The 23,679-nt window shown below is 41.0% G+C and overlaps 1 protein-coding gene across 2 annotated transcripts in view; it reads left to right on the top strand.

Moving 5' to 3' along the window:
* tsnare1 (T-SNARE Domain Containing 1) overlaps nucleotides 1-23,679 on the top strand; it is a 908,766-nt gene that overhangs the window by 288,166 nt on the left and 596,921 nt on the right. For both annotated transcript variants that reach the window (XM_072569955.1, XM_072569954.1), the window contains exon 4: nucleotides 23-92. In XM_072569955.1, the coding sequence (XP_072426056.1) occupies nucleotides 23-92 (70 nt within the window). The remainder of the gene's footprint in view (nucleotides 1-22; nucleotides 93-23,679) is intronic.

The raw sequence follows: 23,679 nt of genomic DNA, 5'->3' as shown, positions 1-23,679 counted from the left end.
AATCCTCACCTTTTCTTTGCAGTGACTTCCTTAGAGAAGAGCCTGCAAGCTCTGGGGACACCTAATGACACACAAGAGCTTAGAGATGGACTGTGAGTCACTTTTTGATATAGATTTTTGCGAGAAGACTAATGGCTTTGTCTACTGTTTTGCTCAAACTGCATTGTGTAATCTTATATCTGTGAATAATGGACACATACAAAAATGGTCATCGATTCACCTCTGTAAAACTGGTCTGAGAATGATCATCAGGTGTAACTGAGACTTCCTAATAACATCATAGTGTGAAACTTAAAACTCATTTAGTCTTTTATGTCAAGGACATTTAGCTATGAAGCTGAGAGTTGAAATAGAGGGCAAGCTATTTTTGAATATAGAAATGCTGCTTATTTTAATATGTTCAAACTGATTACGTTTGGAACAGGCTGACAAAATGCAATTACTTTCATAATAAAGATGAATGAATTGTTTTGAGGGCTAGGCTAAAGGAAGTAACTTTTTATTAGTATTGATTTATGTTCGTTTGTCGCAAATGTTCTGATCAAAGATGAGAGAGTAGAAATTAAATTATTTTTCTCTTTCACTTCATACAGTTGGCAGTGAAATGGGCTCAGTTAGTGAGATTGCTACTGATGATGCAGGTTGGTGACCCTCGCTTCAGTGTTTTCCTGGACCACTCACTTTCGATAGCAAATAAACCACTTACTAGAAGATGTACCAAAGTCAAAACATGTGACGCTGGAAAACACAGCAGGTCAGGCAGCACCTGAGGAGCAGGACAGTCGATGGTTCAGTCATAAAACCTTCATCAGGAATGTGGACGGGGAAGGGGGTTGAGCGAGAAATAGGGGATGGTGGTGGAACTGGAAGGGAAGGTAGATGGTTTGGCGATAGGTGGATGCAAGTGGGAGGTACGTTCCATATCCCCTTGACTCTCCTGTTCCTGGGATGCTGCCTGACCTCCTGTGCTTTTCCAGTGCCAGACTTTTGACTCCACTCTCCTGCATCTGCAGTCCTCACTTTCACTTGGAAGACATACTAAACATTCAGCAAAGCAACAGTCTCAAACCTTGTCTAAATGTCAGATGGGTTGCTAATAGAATTGTGACTTGGAACAGTCTGGTACATTCTTTTTCTGTGTTTTGTAACTGGATTTTTGACATCAGTTTACAAAAGCGTGGCTTGGCAGTTAATTTTGGCAAACAGTTAAGCATCAATCATGGGTCTGTTGTTATAAATAGGCCAGATGGAATAAGAATGACAAATAGGTAGCTCTCAGTGAGTACCTCTTGCCTGGTGCAGGATCTTCTGATCAGTCCCTGGGAACGAGGGACACCTATATTAAGTCTGCCATTGACCAAGAGTATTTGGGCTTCCTGCATGGCAATTGATCTGCACACTGCTGCTTGTGTGATTCCCAGTGACAGTAGGATAAGGCTTTTATGTGTGCATCAATTACCATGCTATGAGCTTTCATTCCAGGATTACTTCATGAACTGATTTCAAGTTCTTCTGCTGCTATTCTCCCTTTTTCCCTTGAGGCAAAGAACACCAAGTTTCTCACTTTGGGTAATTGGTAAATTCCAATGGGGATGTAAGCTGCTCCGTCTTACATGCACCTAACAAGCTCTGCTGTAAATAGGACAGGGACATAACAAATAATTCCATTTTGGATTAGTTGTTGGCTTGGGGTTTTTCTGCTTAAGTTTTCTGTCTGATCCTGATATACACTTGCTTGCAAAAGCAGATGCACCATTTTTAAATTTGAATCATCTGTTAACAGCAATCCTGGGCAAGCATTTCCCTGAACTCAAAGTCAATGTGAACACTCATATGTGAAGCTTTCAGAGTATTGCCGTTGGCATGAGACACATCCCAGTCTTGAGTTGTAGAAGACCTACTTTGGTGATGATTATTGGACATACTGGTTAAAAGACCAGCTGAGCTCAGTCATGATTGTCGATGTGATGCCATGCCACCATTTGTGAGCACTGGTATTTTATTTGTTCATTTGAACTTTAGAAGCTTCCAGAGCCATTTCAAGGAAAATTGGTTGATGTTTGACTCAAGTACTAGATTAGAGTGGTGCTGGAAAAGCACAGCAGGTCAGGCAGCATCCGAGGAGCAGGAAAATCAATGCTTTAGGCAAAAGCCCTTCATCAGGAATGAAGCCTGATTGACTCAAGTACACAGTCCAAGAGCAACATGTGTAGAACAGATTGTGCTATTGCTCTAGCGGCTTTTAGTTTAGTAGGCAAGTTAACACTTCTTATTTCCAAGAGTGATGCTTGAAGTTTGCCAAGGGCTGCATTTTCTCCTGGCAGTTCTTAAATGTGTTTTGTCATTGATGTAGACAGCTTGAGAAGGTGTGATGCCAAGATAAGTGACCTTTATCCACTGTTCACAATCCCATGCCAACAAATAATCCAAAACAGATTTATTTGTTGTATCCCTGCCCTATTTACAGCAGAACTTATTGGATGCAGGTCAGCTTTAGCAACTACCTATATCCCCAATGGAATTTACCAATGAGTCAAAGTGATAAACGTGGTCATCTTTCCCTCAAGGGAAGAAGAAGAAAGGATAGCAGTAGAAAAACTTGGGGTCTACGTACATAGATCTTTGAAGGTTGCCACTCAGGTGGATAGAGTTTGTAAGAAGGCCTATGGAGTATTATCGTTCATTAGCAGAGGGATTGAATTCAAGAGTCGTGAAGTGATGTTGCAGCTGTACAGGACTTTGGTTAGGCCACAGTTGGAGTACTGTGTGCAGTTCTGGTCGCCTCACTTTAGGAAAGATGTGGAAGCTTTGGGGAGGGTGCAGAGAAGATTTACCAGGATGTTGCCTGGAATGGAGAGTAGGTCGTACGAGGATAGGTTGAGAGTTCTCGGCCTTTTCTCGTTGGAACGGCGAAGGATGAGGGGTGACTTGATAGAGGTTTATAAGATGATCAGAGGAATAGATAGAGTAGACAGTCAGAAACTTTTTCCCCGGGTACAACAGAGTGTTACAAGGGGACATAAATTTAAGGTGAAGGGTGGAAGGTATAGGGGAGATGTCAGGGGTGGGTTCTTTACCCAGAGAGTAGTGGGGGCATGGAATGCGCTGCCCATGGGAGTGGTAGAGTCAGAATCATTGGCGACCTTTAAGCGGCATTTGGATAGGTACATGGATGGGTGCTTAATCTAGGTTAGAAGTTCGGCACAACATCGTGGGCCAAAGGGCCTGTTCTGTGCTGTATTGTTCTATGTTCTATGTTCTATGTTCTATGTTCTAAAAACGTGAAATCAGTTCTTGGGGGAAAGTATGGGCAGAAAATAAAGCTTTTCCGGGAGTAGGCTGACCCACAACTTCCTGCTTTTTCTTCATGCTTATCAGGCTAAAGTTGTCACATGCATTGGAGGACAAGTGCATGCTACTCGGCATGTCCACCTTGAACTTGGAGCTGATACACAGTCAGCAGGAAACAGGAAATCACCAATTATGGCCTTGCAACCCCTGTTTTTTGTCTGAAGATATCTCAGGGGATGTACAGCTTCCCATCCATACAATGGTTAGAGAAAAAAAAATCCAGATGCTGGAATCCAAAGTAGACAGTCAGGAGGATGGATGGATACAGCAGGTCAGGCAGCATCAGTAGGTGGAGCAGTCAAAATTTCGGGTGTAACCCTTCTTCAGGACTGGGGGTAGATGGAGGGCCAGCTGTAGGTAAAGGGGGTGGTGGGGGCAGGGTGATGAATTGAAGATAGGTGAAGACAGGTAGAGGGTACGACCTGGTTGGTCAATGGGAGGAATGAATTCAGTTGGTGGCAGGGAGCAGTGGAAGAGAGGGGGAGGGACTTGGAAGGGAATCGGATGGGAAGGGAGGTTATTTGAAATTGGAGTGCTCAATGCTGAGTCCTCCGGCCTGTAGGCTGCTCAGGCAGATTGTTCCTCCAATTTGCGGTTTGGTCCATTGTGGCAATGGAGGAGGCCAAGAATGGTCATATCGGAAAGGGAGTGGGAAGGGGGTTAAAATGGGCGGTGACTGGGAGGTCTGGTTGTCCCCTGTGGGCGCGGCTGAGATGCTCGGCGAACCGTTCCCTAAATTTACATTTGGTCTCCTCAATGTAGAGTAAACCACATTAGGAGCACCTGATGCATTAAACTAGGTTGGAAGAGAAGCAGGTCAGTTACTGCCCATTTTAATTCCCATTCCATCTCCCTTTCTAACATGACCATCCTTGGCCTCCTCTATTCCACAACAAACAAAATTACAAATTGGAGGAACAACACCTTAACTTCAGCCCGGGCAGCCTACAGCCTGGAGAACTCAATATTGAATTCTCCAATTTCAAATAACCTCCCATCACAGCCCACTCTCTCCCCCTTCCACTCCTCCAGCCACCAACCAAATTCATTCCTCCCATTGACCAGTCAGGTCATACCCTCTACCTGTCTTCACCTATCCCCACTTCACCACCCTGCCCCTGCCACGCTCTCTATCTGCAGCTCCACTACACCCACCCCCAGCCCTGAAGAAGGATTAGACCCGAAACATCGACGTCTCCACCTCCTGATGCTGCCTGGCTTGTTGTGTTCTTCAAGCCTTCTGCTTGTCTACTCCCATCCATGCAATGATGGATTTCAATGACCAGATTAACATCATGAAAGGCATCAGAAGGAATGGCAGGAAAAACACATGCTGAAAGAGTTTGGTGCTGATGTATATCTGTTTAACGGTGTTAGTGATTGGCAATAGCCAAGAGAGCTTAACATCATTCAGGATTGCTCAAGTATACTATCATTGAACAATCACACCGTTCCATTTGGAGGCAAGTTCTCAGTGCAGCTAACTTTATTCATTATTTTCCAAACTGCCTCTCTGCTAACTAAATGTCAGAAGCTGTTTTACTGTTCCGGAGTTGTTTAACTGCTACACCACCGTACTTTATTAAAATATTTTTTTCTGAAACGTGACTCTATGGCAGGAGATCAAAGAATTATACAGCATAGAAATAGACTCTTTGGTCAAACCAGACCACGCTAACCATAATACCAAACTAAATTAGTCCAACCAGCCTATGTTTGGTCCATATCCATACAAACATTTCTTATTCTGGTCAAAGGTGTTGCATCAAGCCATTCAGGAGAATTCTGGTGACCATTGTAAGATTCCTGAGTTCCTTTCTGATGAAAGGTGGATGAAGGAATCTTTAGTTTTTTTTGAGAGATTCCCTTGCTTCCATATTGAGTCATGAAAGTCAAAGAGGTTTTACAGCACAGAAAAAGACACTTAAGCCCATTGTGTCTGTGCCAGTTATCAAGCATCTTTCTACTCTAATCCCATTTTCCAACCCTTGGCCCATTGCCATGTATGCTGTGGTGTTTCATGTGATCATCTAAACATTTCTTAAATGTCTTGGTAGTTCATCCTTCTACCACCCTTTTTGTCAGTGAGTTCCAGACAGCCACATCTTATGATTAAAATACACTTTCCTCAGATCTTTCTAAACTCTCTGCTCATGACTGTAAAACTGTGCCTTTTGATTATTTATCCCTCTACTGTGAGGGAAAGGTTTCTTCCAATCTTAACACCTTGTAATTTTTTACATATTATTCAGGATTCCCCTCCACCTTCTTTGCTGAAAGAAAACAACCCCAGTCTATCTAGTTTCTCTTCGTAGTTGAATCATTGTCGCCCAGGCAACAATTTGGTGAATTATCTCTACACGCTCTTCAGTGCAACCTCATCCTTGCAATAATCTAGTGACCAGAACATTATTCCAGCTGTAATCCAGCTAACATTGTAAACAGCTCTGTAAACTGATAAAGCTTGGATCAGATATTGGTATTGTCATCCACAGCTGGAATAGCTTCAGGTCCTGGAACATTGTCACTAGCTAGGGGTTTGATTATGTGTGTTTCTTTTTGAGTGTGTTGGAAGGTTTGTGTGCTACTAGGATTCCGAGGGGTCTTAGTAATCTGGCTGTCATTTCTGAAACTTCTTTGATGTCTGGTAAGGTGGTTAGGGTTTCTGGCTGTGTTTGGTCTGCTTGTCGTTGTTTGTTCTTGAGGAATCTGCAGACTGTATTTTTTGAGTATCCGTTCTTCTCGAATACGTTGTTTTGGTGGTTCTCCTCTGTTTTCCAAAGTTCATCTGTGTTGCAGTGTGAGGTGGCTCGTTGGAATAGTATTCTGATACAGCTTCATTTGTGTGTGTTGGGAGAATTGCTGGTGGAGTTAAGTATTTGGTCAGTGTTTGTCGGTTTTCTGTATACGCAGGTTTGTAGTTCTCTGTTGTCCGTTCTTTCGACTGTGACGTCCAGGAATACGAGTTTGTTGTCAGTTTCTTCCTCCTTGGTGAGCTTTATGCCTGTGAGGGTGTTGTGGATGATGTTAAATGTCTCTTCTATCTTGTTTCGTTTTGTGATGACAAAGGTGTTATCTATATAGTGGACCCAGATTTTTGGTTTGATGGTTGGTAGGGCTGTTTGTTCTAGTCTTTGCATTACTGCTTCTGCTATGAATCCTGATAGCGAAGAACCCATGGGTGTGCTGTTGGTTTGTTTGTAGATTATGTTGTTGAAGGTGAAGTGGGTGTTGAGGCACAGGTCCACTAACTTCATGATGTGTTCGTTGGTAATGTGATTGATGGTGGTTGGGGTGTGTGTGATGGTCTCTTCTAAGAGTGTGGTAAGTGTTTTCTTTGCCAGGTCGATGTTGATGGAGGTGAACAGTGCTGTTACGTTGAATGAGATCATTGTTTCGTCTTCCTCTATTTTGGTGTTTTTGATGATTTTTAGGAATTCCTGGGTGGAGTGGATGGAGTGCTGTGACTCTTCTAATAGGTATTTCAGTCTTGCGTGGAGTTCTTTGGCCAGTCTGTAAGTTGGTGTTCCAGGTAGTGAGACTATGGGTCTGAGGGGGGCTCCTGGTTTATGGATTTTTAAAATGTTTTTTATAATAAATATTTATTCAGAAAAAAATAGATTTTTAAATATTACAACAAATACAAAACAATGCAATTCAAAACAGTACAAAAATAGTACAAAGCTAAACCGAAATAATAAAAAAAATTCCCCAACCCGCCCTCCTATACAAATGTATAAACATATATAGAGAAGTATAAAATTTTAAAAAACTAAATTAGCTATTTAACTAACTAAATAAATACCTAACAACAAACAAATAAATAGTAATAACTCAGCCCAGCCAAACAAAACACTCATACATTCACAGTTCCTCCTCCCTGGATATTGGACTCATGAAACACAATTGTTACGGCTTTATAAAAGCCCTTATTAGTGTGGCAGATAAATCTGTGTCCAGGTATTTCAAAAAGGGTTGCCATGTCTTGTAAAAATTCTCAGTTTTGTGGTGTACCATATTTGTGAGAAAATCCAGGGGAATATGCTCCATAACAATCTTCCGCTAACCCGACAGGCTGAGGGTTTTTTTTGATAACCAACCTGGAAAGATATTCTTCCTTGCACAGAATGTAAGAATATTGAAAAGTTTTTCCTTATGCGAGTCTGCAGGAAATACAATGGGTAGGCCCAAAAGGACCGAAATAGGGTCCTTCTCCACCCCCACACGTAAAGTTCTCTCCATTGCACTCACCACAGCGCTCCAATATGTTTGAAGCTTGTCACAAGACCAAAGACAATGGGTAAGAGTACCCATACAGACCTTGCACTTGGGACATACTGAAGATACCCCTGGTTTAAATTTTGACAAACGGTCTGGGGATAAGTGGACCCTGTGGAGAATCTTCAACTGTAAAGCATGGGTCCTATTGCAAATTGATATCTTTCTTGCATTCTCCCAAATATCCTCCCATGCCTCTGAAGAAACTTTAACACCCAGTTTTCCCACATCTTGCAGAGTCGATCAGACTCATCTGAGGTGGCACCCCCCAATTGGTGATATAGAGTACTGACAGAGAGTGTACTCTAAGCCCTTAGTACCCCTCTTTCTATGTCAGATTTGTAGGGATCAGTCAAAAGTGTGGTCTTTTTTTGAATAAAATCCCTAACCTGAAAAAAACGAAAGGGGTCTCTATTAGGTCACTCATACTTCCGTACTAACTGATTGAAGGGCATCATTACATCTCCCTCAAATAAATCACCCATGCAAGATAGACCCCTAGCTGCCCAACGTTTAAATCCTGAATCTATCATACCTGGTTGAAAACTCGGCATACCCACTAAAGGTGTAAACAAAGATGTTTTGCCAATATTACCTTCCCTCTGCCAAATTGCCCTCCATGCTTTAACAGTATTGATGACTATTGGGTTATGGCAATATTCCCTAACTGTCCTCACCTTGTCCAAAAACAGCAAACTGGTAAGGGGGCACCTTGCCTGGGAGGCTTCGATATCTAGCCATATTGAAAGAGGGTCCCCACAAACCCAATCACTCACGTAGGTCAAAAGCAAGCTTAATTGGTAATTTTTAATGTCCGGAAGATCTCTTGCTTTCTACATACCATCGATCAACCCCTCAGAAAATGAACAGGAAATGACATCACCACAAACCCCAGGAACCCCATCCAGGACAAACATATAAATAGAAAGCAGGAGACAACAGCTTCGCTTCACTTGGAGGTCATCACTGATGATGTTACTTAGCCAGGTAATGAAACATCTGGATATCAAACCTACAGCTCAGCGAGCAACGCTACACCCTAAACCTCAACCTGAGCTACAAACCTTCACAAACCTTGCAAAAACTCAGGTGGATGTCTTAGAGTAGAGTTGATGTTTCCGCTCTAGTAATTTCAGGATATCTTAATTGTTTTCATAAAACCAAACTTGATGTCTATGAAAGGTGGGATTAGATTCCTCAGGAACAATGAAGTACATTGTATCCCTGAAGGTCAGCCTAACATCCTCAGTGCAAGGTGTATCCATCATCACTGTACACAAGTGTCTATCGAGTTTCCCTGATAAGGACTCTTTCCTGACCATCTGCTTGAACTTTGAGACCTTGAGACACTTCTAGATCTTGATATTTAATTTTGAAATGATCAAAGGACATCACGGTGATCAGTCCGGTAGTGGTTTTAATTACATGCATTCTATCTGTCTGGGGATAACATGATTGTTTAGACTCATTGACTGTGGTGATGATCGAATGCTCAGCAAGTATTGTCAGGACACATGGTTAAACCCTGCTCCCCCACCACCCACCCTGCCGAGGGGCTATTTTAAACCAGTAACACAGAAATGATTTAACCCCTGCTGTAATCTGTTATATTTTGAGAGGCAAAGAATTATCCCAAAAGTCACAATTTAAAGTAAAAATTAACAACTATAATTTTTTAAAAGTTTAACAGAGAATTATTAACTATCAACTATTACCAAATCCTTTATCTAAATCTATATTTTACCTTCCCCTCTATAATACTAGTCCAATAAAACCCTCAATTAAGATTTACAGAAAAATTCAAATTTCAAAACCAGCCTGTTGCCAAATCTTCTCTTGATATCTTCCTCTGTAGATTTACTCTCTATGTCAGTCTTAATGTTTTGTCTCTGTGCAAACTCCTTCTCCAGACAGGTGCCTCTCAGAGAGTTCTGACTAGCAGGCTACTTCTATTGGTCTTTTGGCAGTTCTCCTCTAACTGTTCAATTTTTCCTGTTCTTATACCCAAAAGGATCAGATTGTTTCATTGGTTTTAAATTTTGTCAATGTACTAAATTCAAACTTGATTGGTGTATAATTCAACCTGATTGGCCAAATATGATTTTTTTTGTCTCCAGGCAACTCAGCTAATCTAGCTGTTTAACCAAATGTTACATTGTAAATTCTCCAGCAGTCTGTATGCTTCTCCAAGTCTTTCAACTTTCTTAAAGGTAGAGTACCCCTTACACCTTCATTACAGTATCTTCAGCAGGAGATCATTGCTGCTTTGAACCACCAACCCCTTGATCTGCATAAAGCCCCATTTGCATATCTGACTTTGGCACAGTGGTAGTCTGGGTGTGGAAGTCATCATAGAATTTATTCTGGATTTCTTTGGGCTTGCTCATGTTTGGAGTGTCGGGTGTTGCCACACAAATGGAGTTTAAGCCGTCAGTTTATCTTTGACTACTTGCCTTTCTCACTGGTATCTTACTGCAAGATGCTTCATGATACCAAAGTCCACATCATCTTCATCCCATTTACCTTTTCACTGTCACTCCAAAAGAACCTGCATCATTTAACCTGCATCAATTTCTTTGAGCTGACCCTGTTGAGGTAGTCATATTCCACTTAAGGGCAGCAGTCTAAACTGAGACAGTTCACTCTCAATAGATGCAGTTCTTCTCTCAGTCTAGTGATGTTGTTCCTGGAAGAGCATAATTCCATCAGTCAATGGTGTCATCTTTATTTTCATTTCCTTAAGAATGTATTATGATCACGTTAATAGGATCCCTGCCAGCTGTGACCTCCTGCCCAGATAAATGAAGTAATCTTCAAAACACCTTCTCCAGCTCCTTCCTTCTACCAGACAAAGCAGTATATCCTTGAAAGCTCTGCCCAGTCACTCAGTTAGATGCTCCAAGCTCCATTTCTCTTTCCCCAGTGACAAATAGGGCTATGCCCCAAGGCATCTGTGTACAGGTTCCAACTCCCAGTGAATCTGAACCTGCAGCTACATCAATGAACACTAAACTAAACAGATTAAAAAAATGACAACAGATCAATTGAATTTCATTGAAGGAAAGTTTTGCCTGGCTAGCCTCACTCTCTCTCTTGTTCTGACCTAACTTTGTCCAGTAGCATGACGGGTCTACACAGCTATAGATGGATTTAGAACATAGAACATAGAACAATACAGCACAGAACAGGCCCTTCGGCCCACGATGTTGTGCCGAACTTCTATCCTAGATTAAGCACCCATCCATGTACCTATCCAAATGCCGCTTAAAGGTCGCCAATGAATCTGACTCTACCACTCCCACGGGCAGCGCATTCCATGCCCCCACCACTCTCTGGGTAAAGAACCCACCCCTGACATCTCCCCTATACCTTCCACCCTTCACCTTAAATTTATGTCCCCTTGTAACACTCTGTTGTACCCGGGGAAAAAGTTTCTGACTGTCTACTCTATCTATTCCTCTGATCATCTTATAAACCTCTATCAAGTCACCCCTCATCCTTCGCCGTTCCAACGAGAAAAGGCCGAGAACTCTCAACCTATCCTCGTACGACCTACTCTCCATTCCAGGCAACATCCTGGTAAATCTTCTCTGCACCCTCTCCAAAGCTTCCACATCTTTCCTAAAGTGAGGCGACCAGAACTGCACACAGTACTCCAACTGTGGCCTAACCAAAGTCCTGTACAGCTGCAACATCACTTCACGACTCTTGAATTCAATCCCTCTGCTAATGAACGATAATACTCCATAGGCCTTCTTACAAACTCTATCCACCTGAGTGGCAACCTTCAAAGATCTATGTACATAGACCCCAAGATCCCTCTGTTCCTCCACCTGACCAAGAACCCTACCATTAACCCTGTATTCTGCATTCTTATTTGTTCTTCCAAAATGGACAACCTCACACTTGGCAGGGTTGAACTCCATCTGCCACTCCTCAGCCCAGCTCTGCATCATATCTAAGTCCCTCTGCAGCCGACAACAGCCCTCCTCACTGTCCACAACTCCACCTATCTTTGTGTCATCTGCAAATTTACTGACTCACCCTTCGACTCCCGCATCTAAGTCATTAATAAAAATTACAAACAGCAGAGGACCCAGAACTGATCCCTGCGGAACTCCACTTGTAACTGGACTCCATGCTGAATATTTACCATCTACCACCACTCTCTGACTTCGACCGGTTAGCCAGTTTTCTATCCAATTGGCCAAATTTCCCTCTATCCCATGCCTCCTGACTTTCTGCATAAGCCTACCATGGGGAACCTTATCAAATGCCTTACTAAAATCCATGTACACTACATCCACTGCTCTACCCTCATCCACATGCTTGGTCACCTCCTCGAAGAATTCAATAAGACTTGTAAGGCAAGACCTACCCTTCACAAATCCGTGCTGGCTGTCCCTAATCAAGCAGTGTCTTTCCAGATATTCGTAAATCCTATCCCTCAGTACCCTTTCCATTACTTTGCCTACCACAGAAGTAAGACTAACTGGCCTGTAATTCCCGGGGTTATCCCTATTCCCTTTTTTGAACAGGGGCACAACATTCGCTACTCTCCAGTCCCCTGGTACCACCCCCGTTGCCAGTGAAGACGAGAAGATCATTGCCAACGGTACTGCAATTTCCTCTCTTGCTTCCCACATAATCCTAGGATATATCCCGTCAGGCCCGGGGGACTTGTCTATCCTCAAGTTGTTCAAAATGTCCAACACATCTTCCTTCCTAACAGGTATCTCTTCTAGCTTATCAGTCCGTTTCACACTCTCCTCTTCAACAATACGGTCCCTCTCGTTCGTAAATACTGAAGAGAAGTACTTGTTCAAGACCTCTCCTATCTCTTCCGACTCAATACACAGTCTCCCACCACTGTCCTTGATCGGACCTACCCTCGATTTGAATGCATTGTGTGACCATGATGTCTTCTGTGTCGTAATGAGCTCTACTCATTTCACAGTATGGTGCTGATTGGCCTTAAATGCTATTGGACCTCAAAACTAGTTTCATCTTTCCAATCTCCCAGAATCAGTCCCTGTATGCTGGACAAATCCCTAGATTGCTGAGGGTAGGAGACCTGACGGTCTCACTCACCTAGTTTGGCCTGTCTGTCAAGTGGCCTCTTGGGGTGTGGTTACTGTCATTTGTTAATGTTGTGTTTACTTCTGATTGACCACAGAAATCTCAATTTCTTTAAGCAATTGTGGGGAGTGTCCATCCCAGGCCAGCTAGAGCATAGATGTGCTCAAGACAGGAAACTCATTTGATTTTAATACACAGCTAGTCATGTGCACAATTATTTATTTGAATTCCAATCTTGTCTGCAAAAAGCAGGAGTCCCTAGACTGTCCTGCTCTTTACTTACCCAAGTAGGACCTCATTATCATGCCCTCACCTATCTCTATCCCTAGTACTGATTGCTTCATCCCGTATCTATTTATCCTCATACCGCCGACCCTTTCTATCTCCTAAACCAGTTAATTCTTCATGATTTTCAAGACTTTTCTGGAAGGTTCTGCTGATGAAGCCCTTTTGATGTACAAGATTCTTTTGGCGAATTCTGCACCTTTGGTTTTGCTATGACCTCAGAAATTTCTATTTAACTCTTCCAGTCAATTTAACTAGTACCCTAATAACTACTTGAAGGCACACATGTGAGACATGGGTCAAGGTCTTGACAAATAAATGATGCACCATTCCTTCATGTACAGCCAGTCTATCTGCAGGAGCTGTTAACCCTCCCTTCCCTTTCTCGTCTCTGAGGTTCAACCATCTTCAGCTGCTTCATCAGTGACCTTCACTCCAACATAACCTCAGAAATGGAAATGTTCACTGATTGTACAATACTCATCACTATTTGTCACGCCTCTATCACTGAAGTATCAGGAGGAAGAATAGGTTTGGGCTGATAAGTGATCAGTGACATTTATATCACAGAAGTGCCAGGCAACGACCATCTTGAACGAGAGTGAATCTAACCATAGTCCATTGACGTTCAGTGGCATCTCTGAATCCTCCACTCTGAATGTTGGGAGGTTACCATTGGCCAGAAACTGGACTGGTTTATATATGCAAATGCTGTGGCTTTAGAGCAGTTCAGAGGCTAGGAATCTTACAGTGAGTAACTCACCTGACTCCCCCAAAATTGTATATCATCTACAAGGCACAAGTCAGGAATGTGGTGGAATGATCCTATTTATCTGGATGAGTACAGCTCCACCAACACTTAAGTAGATCAACATCATATTTGAGTGTAAAAGGAATGGATATTAAGTGCTTGTCCAGCCAACAAACAGCACCTCCTCTGAATGAAAAAAAAACAAGAAAAAACAACATGTGCATCTCTGTTTAATTGTTTAATTATTATTTGAATTTAAATTTCCTGACCTGGTCTAAGCCTTTGGGTTACTGGTTCTGTGATGTAATGTCGATATAAGCTAATGAAATGCAATGTACCAGCACTGTCCTAATTCACATATCATACACAGAGCAGAGAATCAACCAAGTGCATTAATTTGGCCAATATTTTACACATTGTTGCAAGAATAGAATAGCAGATGCTAATTCAAATGTATCCAGAAGCTACTAAATTGTGGTAGGAAGTTTTGAATTGTTTGTAACTCACTTGTGGGTTACAGGATGCAGAGATTAAATATTGTCTTGTAAATCCATGCCAAGAATTCATTATTATTTATTTAGAAGCTAGTTGTTAATTAACATCCGATTATGATAAATACTATTCGCTTTGTGTTTGAAATTAATTGTTTAATGTAACTTTCTGAGGGCATGTCTGATAAGTACAGCCTCCCTACCTACATCCTGTTTTCTATGGATGAAAGAGAGCATGCTGATTTTAGAAAATGCGATGACTTTGAATTCAATTCAGAATTCAACTGTTCTTCCTTTCCTTAACTGCAATCAAATTCATCTGAAAAAGTAATAGAATTATAGATTTCGTTTTAAATTTAGCTTTTTTTTCCAGAGTCTACAGCCATTCGGTTGATGTGTACACTTCTGTGTGACCATATTTAAAAAGGGTTGTAGATTTATTTTGGCTTCTAAAAGCACATTGGATCTACCGGCTGCCATAAGACTGCAGCAATTCAAGAAGGTAGCTGACTACCACCTTCCTAAGGGCAACTAGGGATGGGCAATAAGTGCTGCCCAGTCAGCAATTACATTGTCTCACCAGATAATAAAACTAAAGGTGATGGAAAAGTGATTTGGAGACATTGGTGCAAGCAACCTTAACTGGTGTATCCTTAAGGTATATTTGTTAATCTATAATGAAAATGAATTAGATACTGGGCATGAAGATTCCATGTAGGAACATGATTATGAGGTATGAGATTTCTTTCTAGACCTGTTCCTTCAACTCTCTTGAACAAGAGGTTTGGAGGACTTGAGCAATAAGGAGACATTGAATAGGCTGAGGCTGTTTCCCATGGAGCGTCGGAGGCTGAGGAGTGACCTTATAGAGGTTTATAAAATCACGAGGGGCATAGATAGTATAAACAGACAAGGTCTTTTGCCTGGAGTGGGGGAGCCCAAAACGAGGAGGAATAGTTTTAGGGTGAGAGGAGAAAGATATAAAAGGGACCTAAGTGTCGTTTTCATGCAGAGGGTGGTGTGTGTATGAAATGAGCTGCCAGACATAATGGTGGAGGCTGGTACGATTACAGTATTTAAAAGGTATCTGGGTGGGGAAAATGAATAGAAAGGGTTTAGAGGGATATGGGCCAAGTGCTGGCAACGTGCTGTATATCTCAATGACTCAATGACTCTATGTGACACATCCCTATCCCTACTGCGGCTCTGAGTGTCCCCCGAAGCAGCCTACGCTTCATCAGGAGATCAAAAATAACTAGTGTCCCAGAGACATGGTATACAAATTTTTTATTAATGTAAGAAATGCATTGAATATTACCTGCATCCTAATGTTTTGAATCTATTGGGACTCTTCTTCAGTTTCTCCAGCATTTTTCTGTTCTTTCAGATTTCCAGTATCCATAGTTTTTTTTACTTTTGCTATCATCAACCTATTGGCCTCAGTTGTGTGTGGCTGAATTAATTTGTGCAGAAATCCATGGCATTTAAACACAAAGGTGGAAATGTTTGTTGTCCTTGTGCCACTTCAAGATGCAGACTTGCACCATTCCATGCGTGCAGATAGTATTGCAGATCTCTCACTATGCTGACTATGTGACATTCCTTGCAAGAATGAATAATGAGGAATTCACATCTGAATCCACCCACTCCAAATGTCAGTAAATATTGATGTTCTCTTTTCTTCACTGTTGCAAACATTTGGTCTGTCTAACCTGCTGGAGAATGCCCCAGAAAAACAGACCATGCTGAGTCAGTTGTACTCTGCATCTGGCAATTTGAGTTGCAATAATAAATGCCTGAAAGCATTCAAAGAGGTACAAAGGAAAACACCACTGTTGGTTGAAGAAAATTGTGATTGCAATTCAACTAAGTTAGTCTGCACATAACATCCATGAGACCCTGTGGAGAAAAACGTGATTGTGAATCCTGTCCAATAATTCCCTGAGCAGATGGTCAAATCACTTGACAGAATTTCTTGTTGCAAGACTTTTCAAATAAGAATCAATATTTGCCTTGGCTGGTTGCAAGAATGACCTCACTGCAAATCTTTCATGGATACTAGTTTGTACCCTACGTTCAAGGTGCCTGTAGTAGGGAAAGGCCAGCATCCATTTTATCCTGGGATACACATTTGTAAGAGTATGTAGAAAGAGATGCTGTAGTTTTTGTTTAATAGGGAAGTGATGGCTTAATGGTATTATTGATGGACCAAGGATCCAGATAATGTTCTGGGAACCCAAATTCAAATCCTGCCATGGCAGATGGTGGAATTTGAATTCAATTTTTTTTTAAATTTGGAATTCAGAGTCTCACGATGATATTAAATCCATTATTGATTGTCAGAAAAAACACATCTGATTCACTAATGTCCTTTGGGAAGGAAACTGCCATCCTTACTTGGTCTGGCCTACATGTGACTACTGACACACAGCAATATGGTTGCCTCTTAGCTGCGCTCTGGCCAATTAGGGGTAGGCAATACATGGTGTCTAGCCAATGACACCCTCACTCCATTAATGAATAAAGAAACAAAATGTTGACATTCATCTTGAGCAACTTCATAAGATAGGATTCTCCTAGCATTTTGTTTCTAGGGACACACAATTTGTCTCCTGGAAAATTATCAACTTGATAATAGATGCTCTTTGGTTTGCCTGAAATGTTGCCAGTCTTCCAGTGCAAGATGCTATTGATCGAGTGTTGCAAACTAACAGATTCCAACATGCAGGACTAAGTTCTGAGGCATAAAAAACAGAAATTTCTGGAGAAATTCAGTAGGCTTGGCAGTATCTGTGGAAAGAAAGTAGAATCAGTTCTGATGAATTGTCACTGGAATGAAAAACATTAACTCTGCTTTCTGTCTACGGATGCTCCCAGGCCTGCTGAACTCCTTCCCTAATTTCTGTTTTTGTTTCCGATCTCTAGCAATAGATTACTTACAGTGTGGAAACAGGCCCTTCGGCCCACCAAATCCACACCAACCCTCCGAAGGAGCAACCCAGTCAGACCCATTGCTCTACATTTACCCTTTTCACTTAACACTACGGGCAATTTAGCATGGCCAATTCACCTAACTTGCACATGTTTGGACTGTGGGAGGAAACCGGAGCACTTGGAGGAAACCCACGCAGACACGGGGAGAATGTGCAAACTCCACACAGACAGTTGCCTGAGTTGGGAATTGAACCCGGGTCTCTGTGCTGACCACCGTGCTGCCCGTGCATCCTCAGTTCTTGGTTTTATTTTTGTTATGAGGGACCACACCTTAATTTTGGATAGTTGTCCCAAAAGCTGAAAGTGAGTGTTCACAGTTTAGAGCTCTGGTGTCATTGGCTCAAACCCATATGTATGCTAATATAAATCCCTTCAGTTGTCTGTATCACAAAATGCCCAAAGTAATTTAAATTTAGATGCAATCTGTAATGGACCAGACCAAACCCCCTCAAAGTATTTCATAACATAGTCTAGACCCTAACTTTTTCTTACTTTCAAAGTAAATGTAAGGTGTTGCATTTGATTAGTCAAACTACTGGATTTAAAGCAAAACACACTTTATTCAATTGCTATAGTTAAAATACCATAAAAGAAAGGAGGAACTGGTATAATCTAACTCTATTGGAAAACTTAACAGAATAATGAATACAGTAACTATTACTAATTAAATGTTCCAATATAGTAACATCCTGTAAACACACCTTTGGCAAATGGCAAGTTCAGAACACCAATTGTTTCACATGCAACTCCAGTAGCAGGCAGAAAACCCCAACTTTTGGCTGTAAGTGAGAGAAAGAAAAAAATAGCTTTCACTTTCAGGCCCCACAGCAACTGCTGAAAGCTGAACTAAAGATCCTGATTCTGTGGGTGTTTGACCACACCCATTCAGGCTATTTCTATTGTTCCAACTTCTACGAAAGAAATTGCCTAAGTTTCACACGTTGTTTATTTTCTCATTGACTGCTTTGCATCTATCCCCCCAATCTTTCACTAAAACAAACCAGGACAAAATACACATCTTAAAGCCATAGCATCATCACAAATTTATAGCATAAGTAGAATACATGACATGTTGGGATTTCTCACTCTTTAATCTGATGTGTATTGCTCTATGTGAATCATAACATTTTTAAAATTTGGAGAATAAAATATATCTTTGAAACAAAAATTCTGAAATTGTCTGCTTGGGTTAGTTAAAACTTTTAAGATAAATGGATAAATATTTCTTCAGTAAGGGTATCTGGATGTATGGAGCAAACTTTGAAAATGAAGTTAAGGTTTTGATTAGCCATGGTCTGTCCAGTAACTGAAAGACTGAGGGCTATTCAGCAATGTTCCTATGTTCAGGAGAAGAGCAAGTAGAAAACGGTAGAGGAAAGTTTTGATAATATCATTTGGGTATTTAAGTTCAGGTTCAGCCTTGATTCTTCCTTACTGACTGGCACTGCCAAATTGCACATTAAATAATGGAAGTCGTGTTACTCCTTGCAATGACTACAGTAGTGATTTTCTAATGTACATCCAGATTAGATGTGTGCTATTACACAGCATGTGATAGTATAAGCAAGAAGTGCAAAAGAATTTGCATATTGAAAACCTGTCCTGGTAAGAATACAGACCCATTTACTTTTCTGTTGTAAAATATGCATCACATTCTGCTTGCATATGACCCTTCTGTGATGTATAGTTTTGATTATATGTCAAATATGATTATCCTACAAAGACTTAAAAAATGCCCAAATTGAAGGTAAGGGGAGATATGGAGACCAGGAAATGTCATTACTTTGTACTGAATTTAATTAGGGATACTTGTCCCTCATTTCATCTCTTTGTCCCTGAAAATGGGCGGAGAAAAGTCAGCTCCTATTTTCATGTGTGAGTGTAATAATAAGAACAGTCTAAGAAGATTGCCATCTGAACCGCATTGAACAGTTAATACTGGAACACTGAAGAAGTAAAAAATCTTACTGCAAAGTGTAGACAAAGGACTTGGACAAACTGACAACATTTTAAATTAATATAGACAGACACCAACTGTCTTAATTAAACCTGGAGCCAAAGCTTGGCGCACCCAAGTGATAAATCATTTTGTTTCCAAAAACAACCGTGAAATCAATAGGGAGACTTTTAGCCTGAGAGATGGCTTCCTGAATGATGTAAGAAGGCAAAAAATATTAATGAAGCTACATCATGATTATTTTGGTGTATAGCAGTTCTCAGACATTTGGACTGATTAGATGGACAACAATGGTCTTTTCTGATCTTGTAAAGTCTTGCTTATAGCCTTAATATCATATTTAACTCCAGGATGAACTGCCAGTCACACGTACAAGCAATCTGAGGGCTAGCTTTCTCCCCCCTCTATAACATTGCCTGACTCCATCTTTCACGCAGTTGATCTCCCTACCTTTGGTACCTCTCATCTTGAACATTCCAACACATTTCAGGCCAACTGCCCACATCCTATTCCTTGCAAAATTGAGGTCATTTAAAATTCTGCCATCTGTGCTTCAACAACCGTTCATCCATCACCCCATATGCTTGCTGATTTATTTTGGATCTTGTTTAAGCAATGCTACTTTCAATATTAATAATCACATGTCAAGCCCTCTTTGGTCTCACTTCCCCCTGTCTGCGTGAACCCTTCTAATTGTACAACTGTCTAGGGTATCTGCATTCTTTCAATTTTGGAGACTTGACCATCCCCAACTTTAATTGTTATACCAGGGGCGGTACAGAGGCTCAGTGGTTAGCATAGTTGCATCACCGCGACAAGGACCTGAGTTGTATTTAAACCTCAGCTGACTGCGTGGAGTTTGGGTGGGTTTCCTCCGGGTGCTCCAGTTTCCTCCCACAATCACAAAGATGTGCAGGTCATGTGAATTGGCCATGTTAAATTGCCCATAAGTGTTCAGGGATATGTAGGTTAGGGGCATTAGTCAGGGGTAAATATAGGATAATAGGGTGGGGGAATGAGTCTAGGTGGGTTACTCTTTGGGTGGTTGGTGTGGACTTGTTGGGCCAAAGGGCCTGTTTCTGCATGGTAAACAATTTCATTCACAATTGTGTGTTCAGATGCTCTGAAATTTCCTTATTAACCTTCTATCACTTCCTATAGTTCTCTCCTTCTTTAAGAGAGTTATTAAAGGGCAACCCTTTTGACCACTTTTTGCCATCTGCCCTAATATGTTAAATTTTGTTTGACAGTGCTCCTGTCAACTTGGTACGTTTTACTTAGAAACACTGATTTTCATCAAGGCATTTGGAATTTGACTATCATAGCTTTTGGCATGTGCCTTCAAGTTGTCTGAAGCCTCGCAAACATTTCAAGTGACAGTTAATCCTTTTGATTTTGTCACCAAGATGTTGCTCCCAAAGTACACTTGTCTCAGTAGAATCTTGAGTACAAAGTCAAGCTTCTCTACATCCAAAAGAAGAAAAAAGGCAGGAAGGTCAAATAAGAATGGGAACAATATAGAAGGACTTTCAAAGAAAGCATTCAGGCGCTTCTTTGAAAGAACACAAAGTTGAACAGAAATATTAAAGTACCTTTTATAAGCTCTGCAGAAGCTGGAAAGAAACTATTAGGAATAAACATTTTAATTTGTAGAAATACTTGGGTTAATTTGATTTTAAAAAAACCTGCAGTTGGAATTGCAAACATATTTAAGAGTTGAAGACTTTGACCATGATCCGAGAATAAACAGTTCGTAAAAACTGAATTGCAGAAATGTGTACATGCAAGGTTCATTAAGTAGGAGACAATGACTCAAGTAAGGTGATGATGACCACAGATGGCTATTCACTGCAGGCAACCCATGAAGTAAATGCATCCCAGAGGAGGTCTATCAGCCAGTGCCACAAAGTCACCCGACCAGAAAGATAGTCATATGGTTATTCTCAGCCAAGATGGTTAGCAGCCTGTTTATTTGGATCTTTTAATGTGTTAGTGACGCATAGACTACAGATTTAATCTTAACAATAGACTAATACTGTGGATGCTGACAAACAAAAATTTCTGGCAATGGTATGTTGGGCATTGTTTGTGGAGAGATAAAGAGACTTAATGTGAATTTAACCCTGCTATGCTGTGCTGTGCTGTATCTCAAACACTGTTGCACTGTAACTTAGGGAATCTCCCTACTGCTAAATTACTGTGGTACATTTAACTTCGATTTGTGCCTGAAACAATTTCAAGTATGTAATCCTTTTTCTCATTTTATCTTGATGCATGCATGCCATTGGCAGGGATCACATGTGTTGCTTCCCTCTCTCTGGGGATTGGTTAGCTCGATTGGCTCAATGATCGGTTTGCAATGTGGGTTCAATTCCATTAATAGTTCCCGTTCTCAATGTCTCCCCTCACCTGAGGAATGGTGACCCTCAGGTTTAACTGCCACCAGTTGCCACTGTGTAATGACAGGGCAGCCCTAAGGTCTGGTAGAACAACGGTGACTTTACCTTTCACCTTCTGTCTAGTTGGCCTGATCTGTAGCTGTGTGGTTTTCTAGGCCATTTAAAATAGCATTTGTAGTCAAGCGTGCAGTATCCAATTATAATGTTCAATGGTTAGCTTTGCAAGCCATTAGATGTGTTCATGTTTTGGGCTTAACCCTTCGTCAGAACCAGTCCTGATGAAGGATTAAACCTGAAATGTCATTTTCTCTTGCTCCTTAGATGCTGCCTTATCTGCTGTGCCTTTTCCAGTGCCATATTTTATTGACTCTGCCCTCTCCTAAGTATCTTAAGTCCTCGCTATCTCCTATTAGATGTGTTATCTTTGATGAATAGGATATTGTTAGTTGCTGTAGCTGGGCTGGATGTTATGTTTCCTTGTTTGACCATGTTTGAAGGTGGTAGGATTTGTTGCAGCTACTTAGCTGCCCGCCTGTAGTTTGTCAAAAGTTTTATGGGGAGCAGTTGAGTGTCTGGCCACATTTGGGTCAATTGAGAAGCTTCAGTGGCAGGCAATGGCACTTTCATGGCCTCACCCAGCTGCCATCACCTGACTTCTCACAAAGAGGGCGAGGGGACTCATGTCACCCCACACAATCCAAATGATTGTATCTAACTTTGTTAGCGAGATTTCTGGCAAATCAAGTGTTGAATCATTCCTTTTACACTTGATTTCTTATTCCACGGTGATAACTTGACAAAAGTTTGTGCAGTATTCAGCTTAATTTGTCCCTTTTGTTTGGGACATCCATCCAATCCCTGAGCATGTTCGTTCCAATAAAAAAGAACAGACTTGTTTGATGCTCTTTAAAACATAATAACTGAATTTTCCGTGGGTGACCATTCATGTTTCTTACCTAACACAAAATATGATTTTGTTTATAGTACAGCTAGACTGTATTACAAGCAGCTAATCAAAACCGTGTTATCTAAAAACTTGGCTCACTTTAAGCAATTTGCCTTAATATAAGGAATCAATGGAGAGATGAAACAGTTATGAGCTTTAATATGTGAGAAGTGAATTAATATTTGTAGCAGCATGACCATTAACCTGAATTGCTTTTAAATCATATGCTGTTTCCTGTGTCTCCTATTCACTGTCTCAATCTGAATTAATACCTTGAAATGTTATTTCTTCTGAACACTGTCATGAAACTGTTGGATTTGGCAAAGTATACCTGTATATGAACGCCTTGCCTCTTTAATGGGTCTGTTGTAAATTTTGACTAAGATTTATTATGATTAGTTCATTGATTGGCTATCCTATCATGCAAAACCGGGATGATAGATAGACTAAATAGATATTGAAATAAAAGCAAAATACAATGAATGCTGGAATTTACATGTGGCTATTTTTGAGAGCTGAGCTTTGAGGTCTGATCCAGGTATGGTACAAACATATCCTTACAAATAAGAAGTGCTCGATGAGAAAAACCTCATGTTCATCTAGGTCAGGCAGATTCACTAGAGAGAGGAAGATTTAATGTTTAAGATTGTTGACCTTTCCAAAATGTCTTTTGTTTTCATTCGGGAGCTCCTAACTACTGTGCTTGACTGTGCTTTAGTCTGACAGTGGGATAAGATGGCAGGAGCTAAGATAATTGTCTCAAAGTCTGCCATCACTCATACTGATATACAAGCACTTTAAAATATTTTATCCCAAATCGGACTTGATAAGTTTTAATAATGCTTTGGTAACAGTTTTTGGAGGTTGATAACATTTTAACTGGAACTGGCTTAGCCTACCCAAACTAGCAGGATCAGGTTGAGTCCTCTGTGCAAGAGCCTAATGTGAAGTCTCAAAATAATTGTTGAGAACTGGGCGATGCAAGATAATTGAAATGTGAAGTTCTAAATAACACCATAAGCCAATGTGAAGCCTTAGTTTGTATTTTTATTAAGATTGTTCAAGGCTCTTGATTGTTTGTGGAATTCATTGTCAGAGCAGGCTGTGGCAGCCAGGTCATTGAGAATATTTAAACCTGAGATAGATAG

The sequence above is a fragment of the Chiloscyllium punctatum genome, chromosome 5, assembly GCF_047496795.1.
Source record: "Chiloscyllium punctatum isolate Juve2018m chromosome 5, sChiPun1.3, whole genome shotgun sequence".
NCBI lineage: Eukaryota > Metazoa > Chordata > Chondrichthyes > Orectolobiformes > Hemiscylliidae > Chiloscyllium > Chiloscyllium punctatum.
The sequence above is the reverse complement of the archived record's forward strand: the minus strand, read 5'-3'. Positions and strand labels throughout refer to the sequence as shown.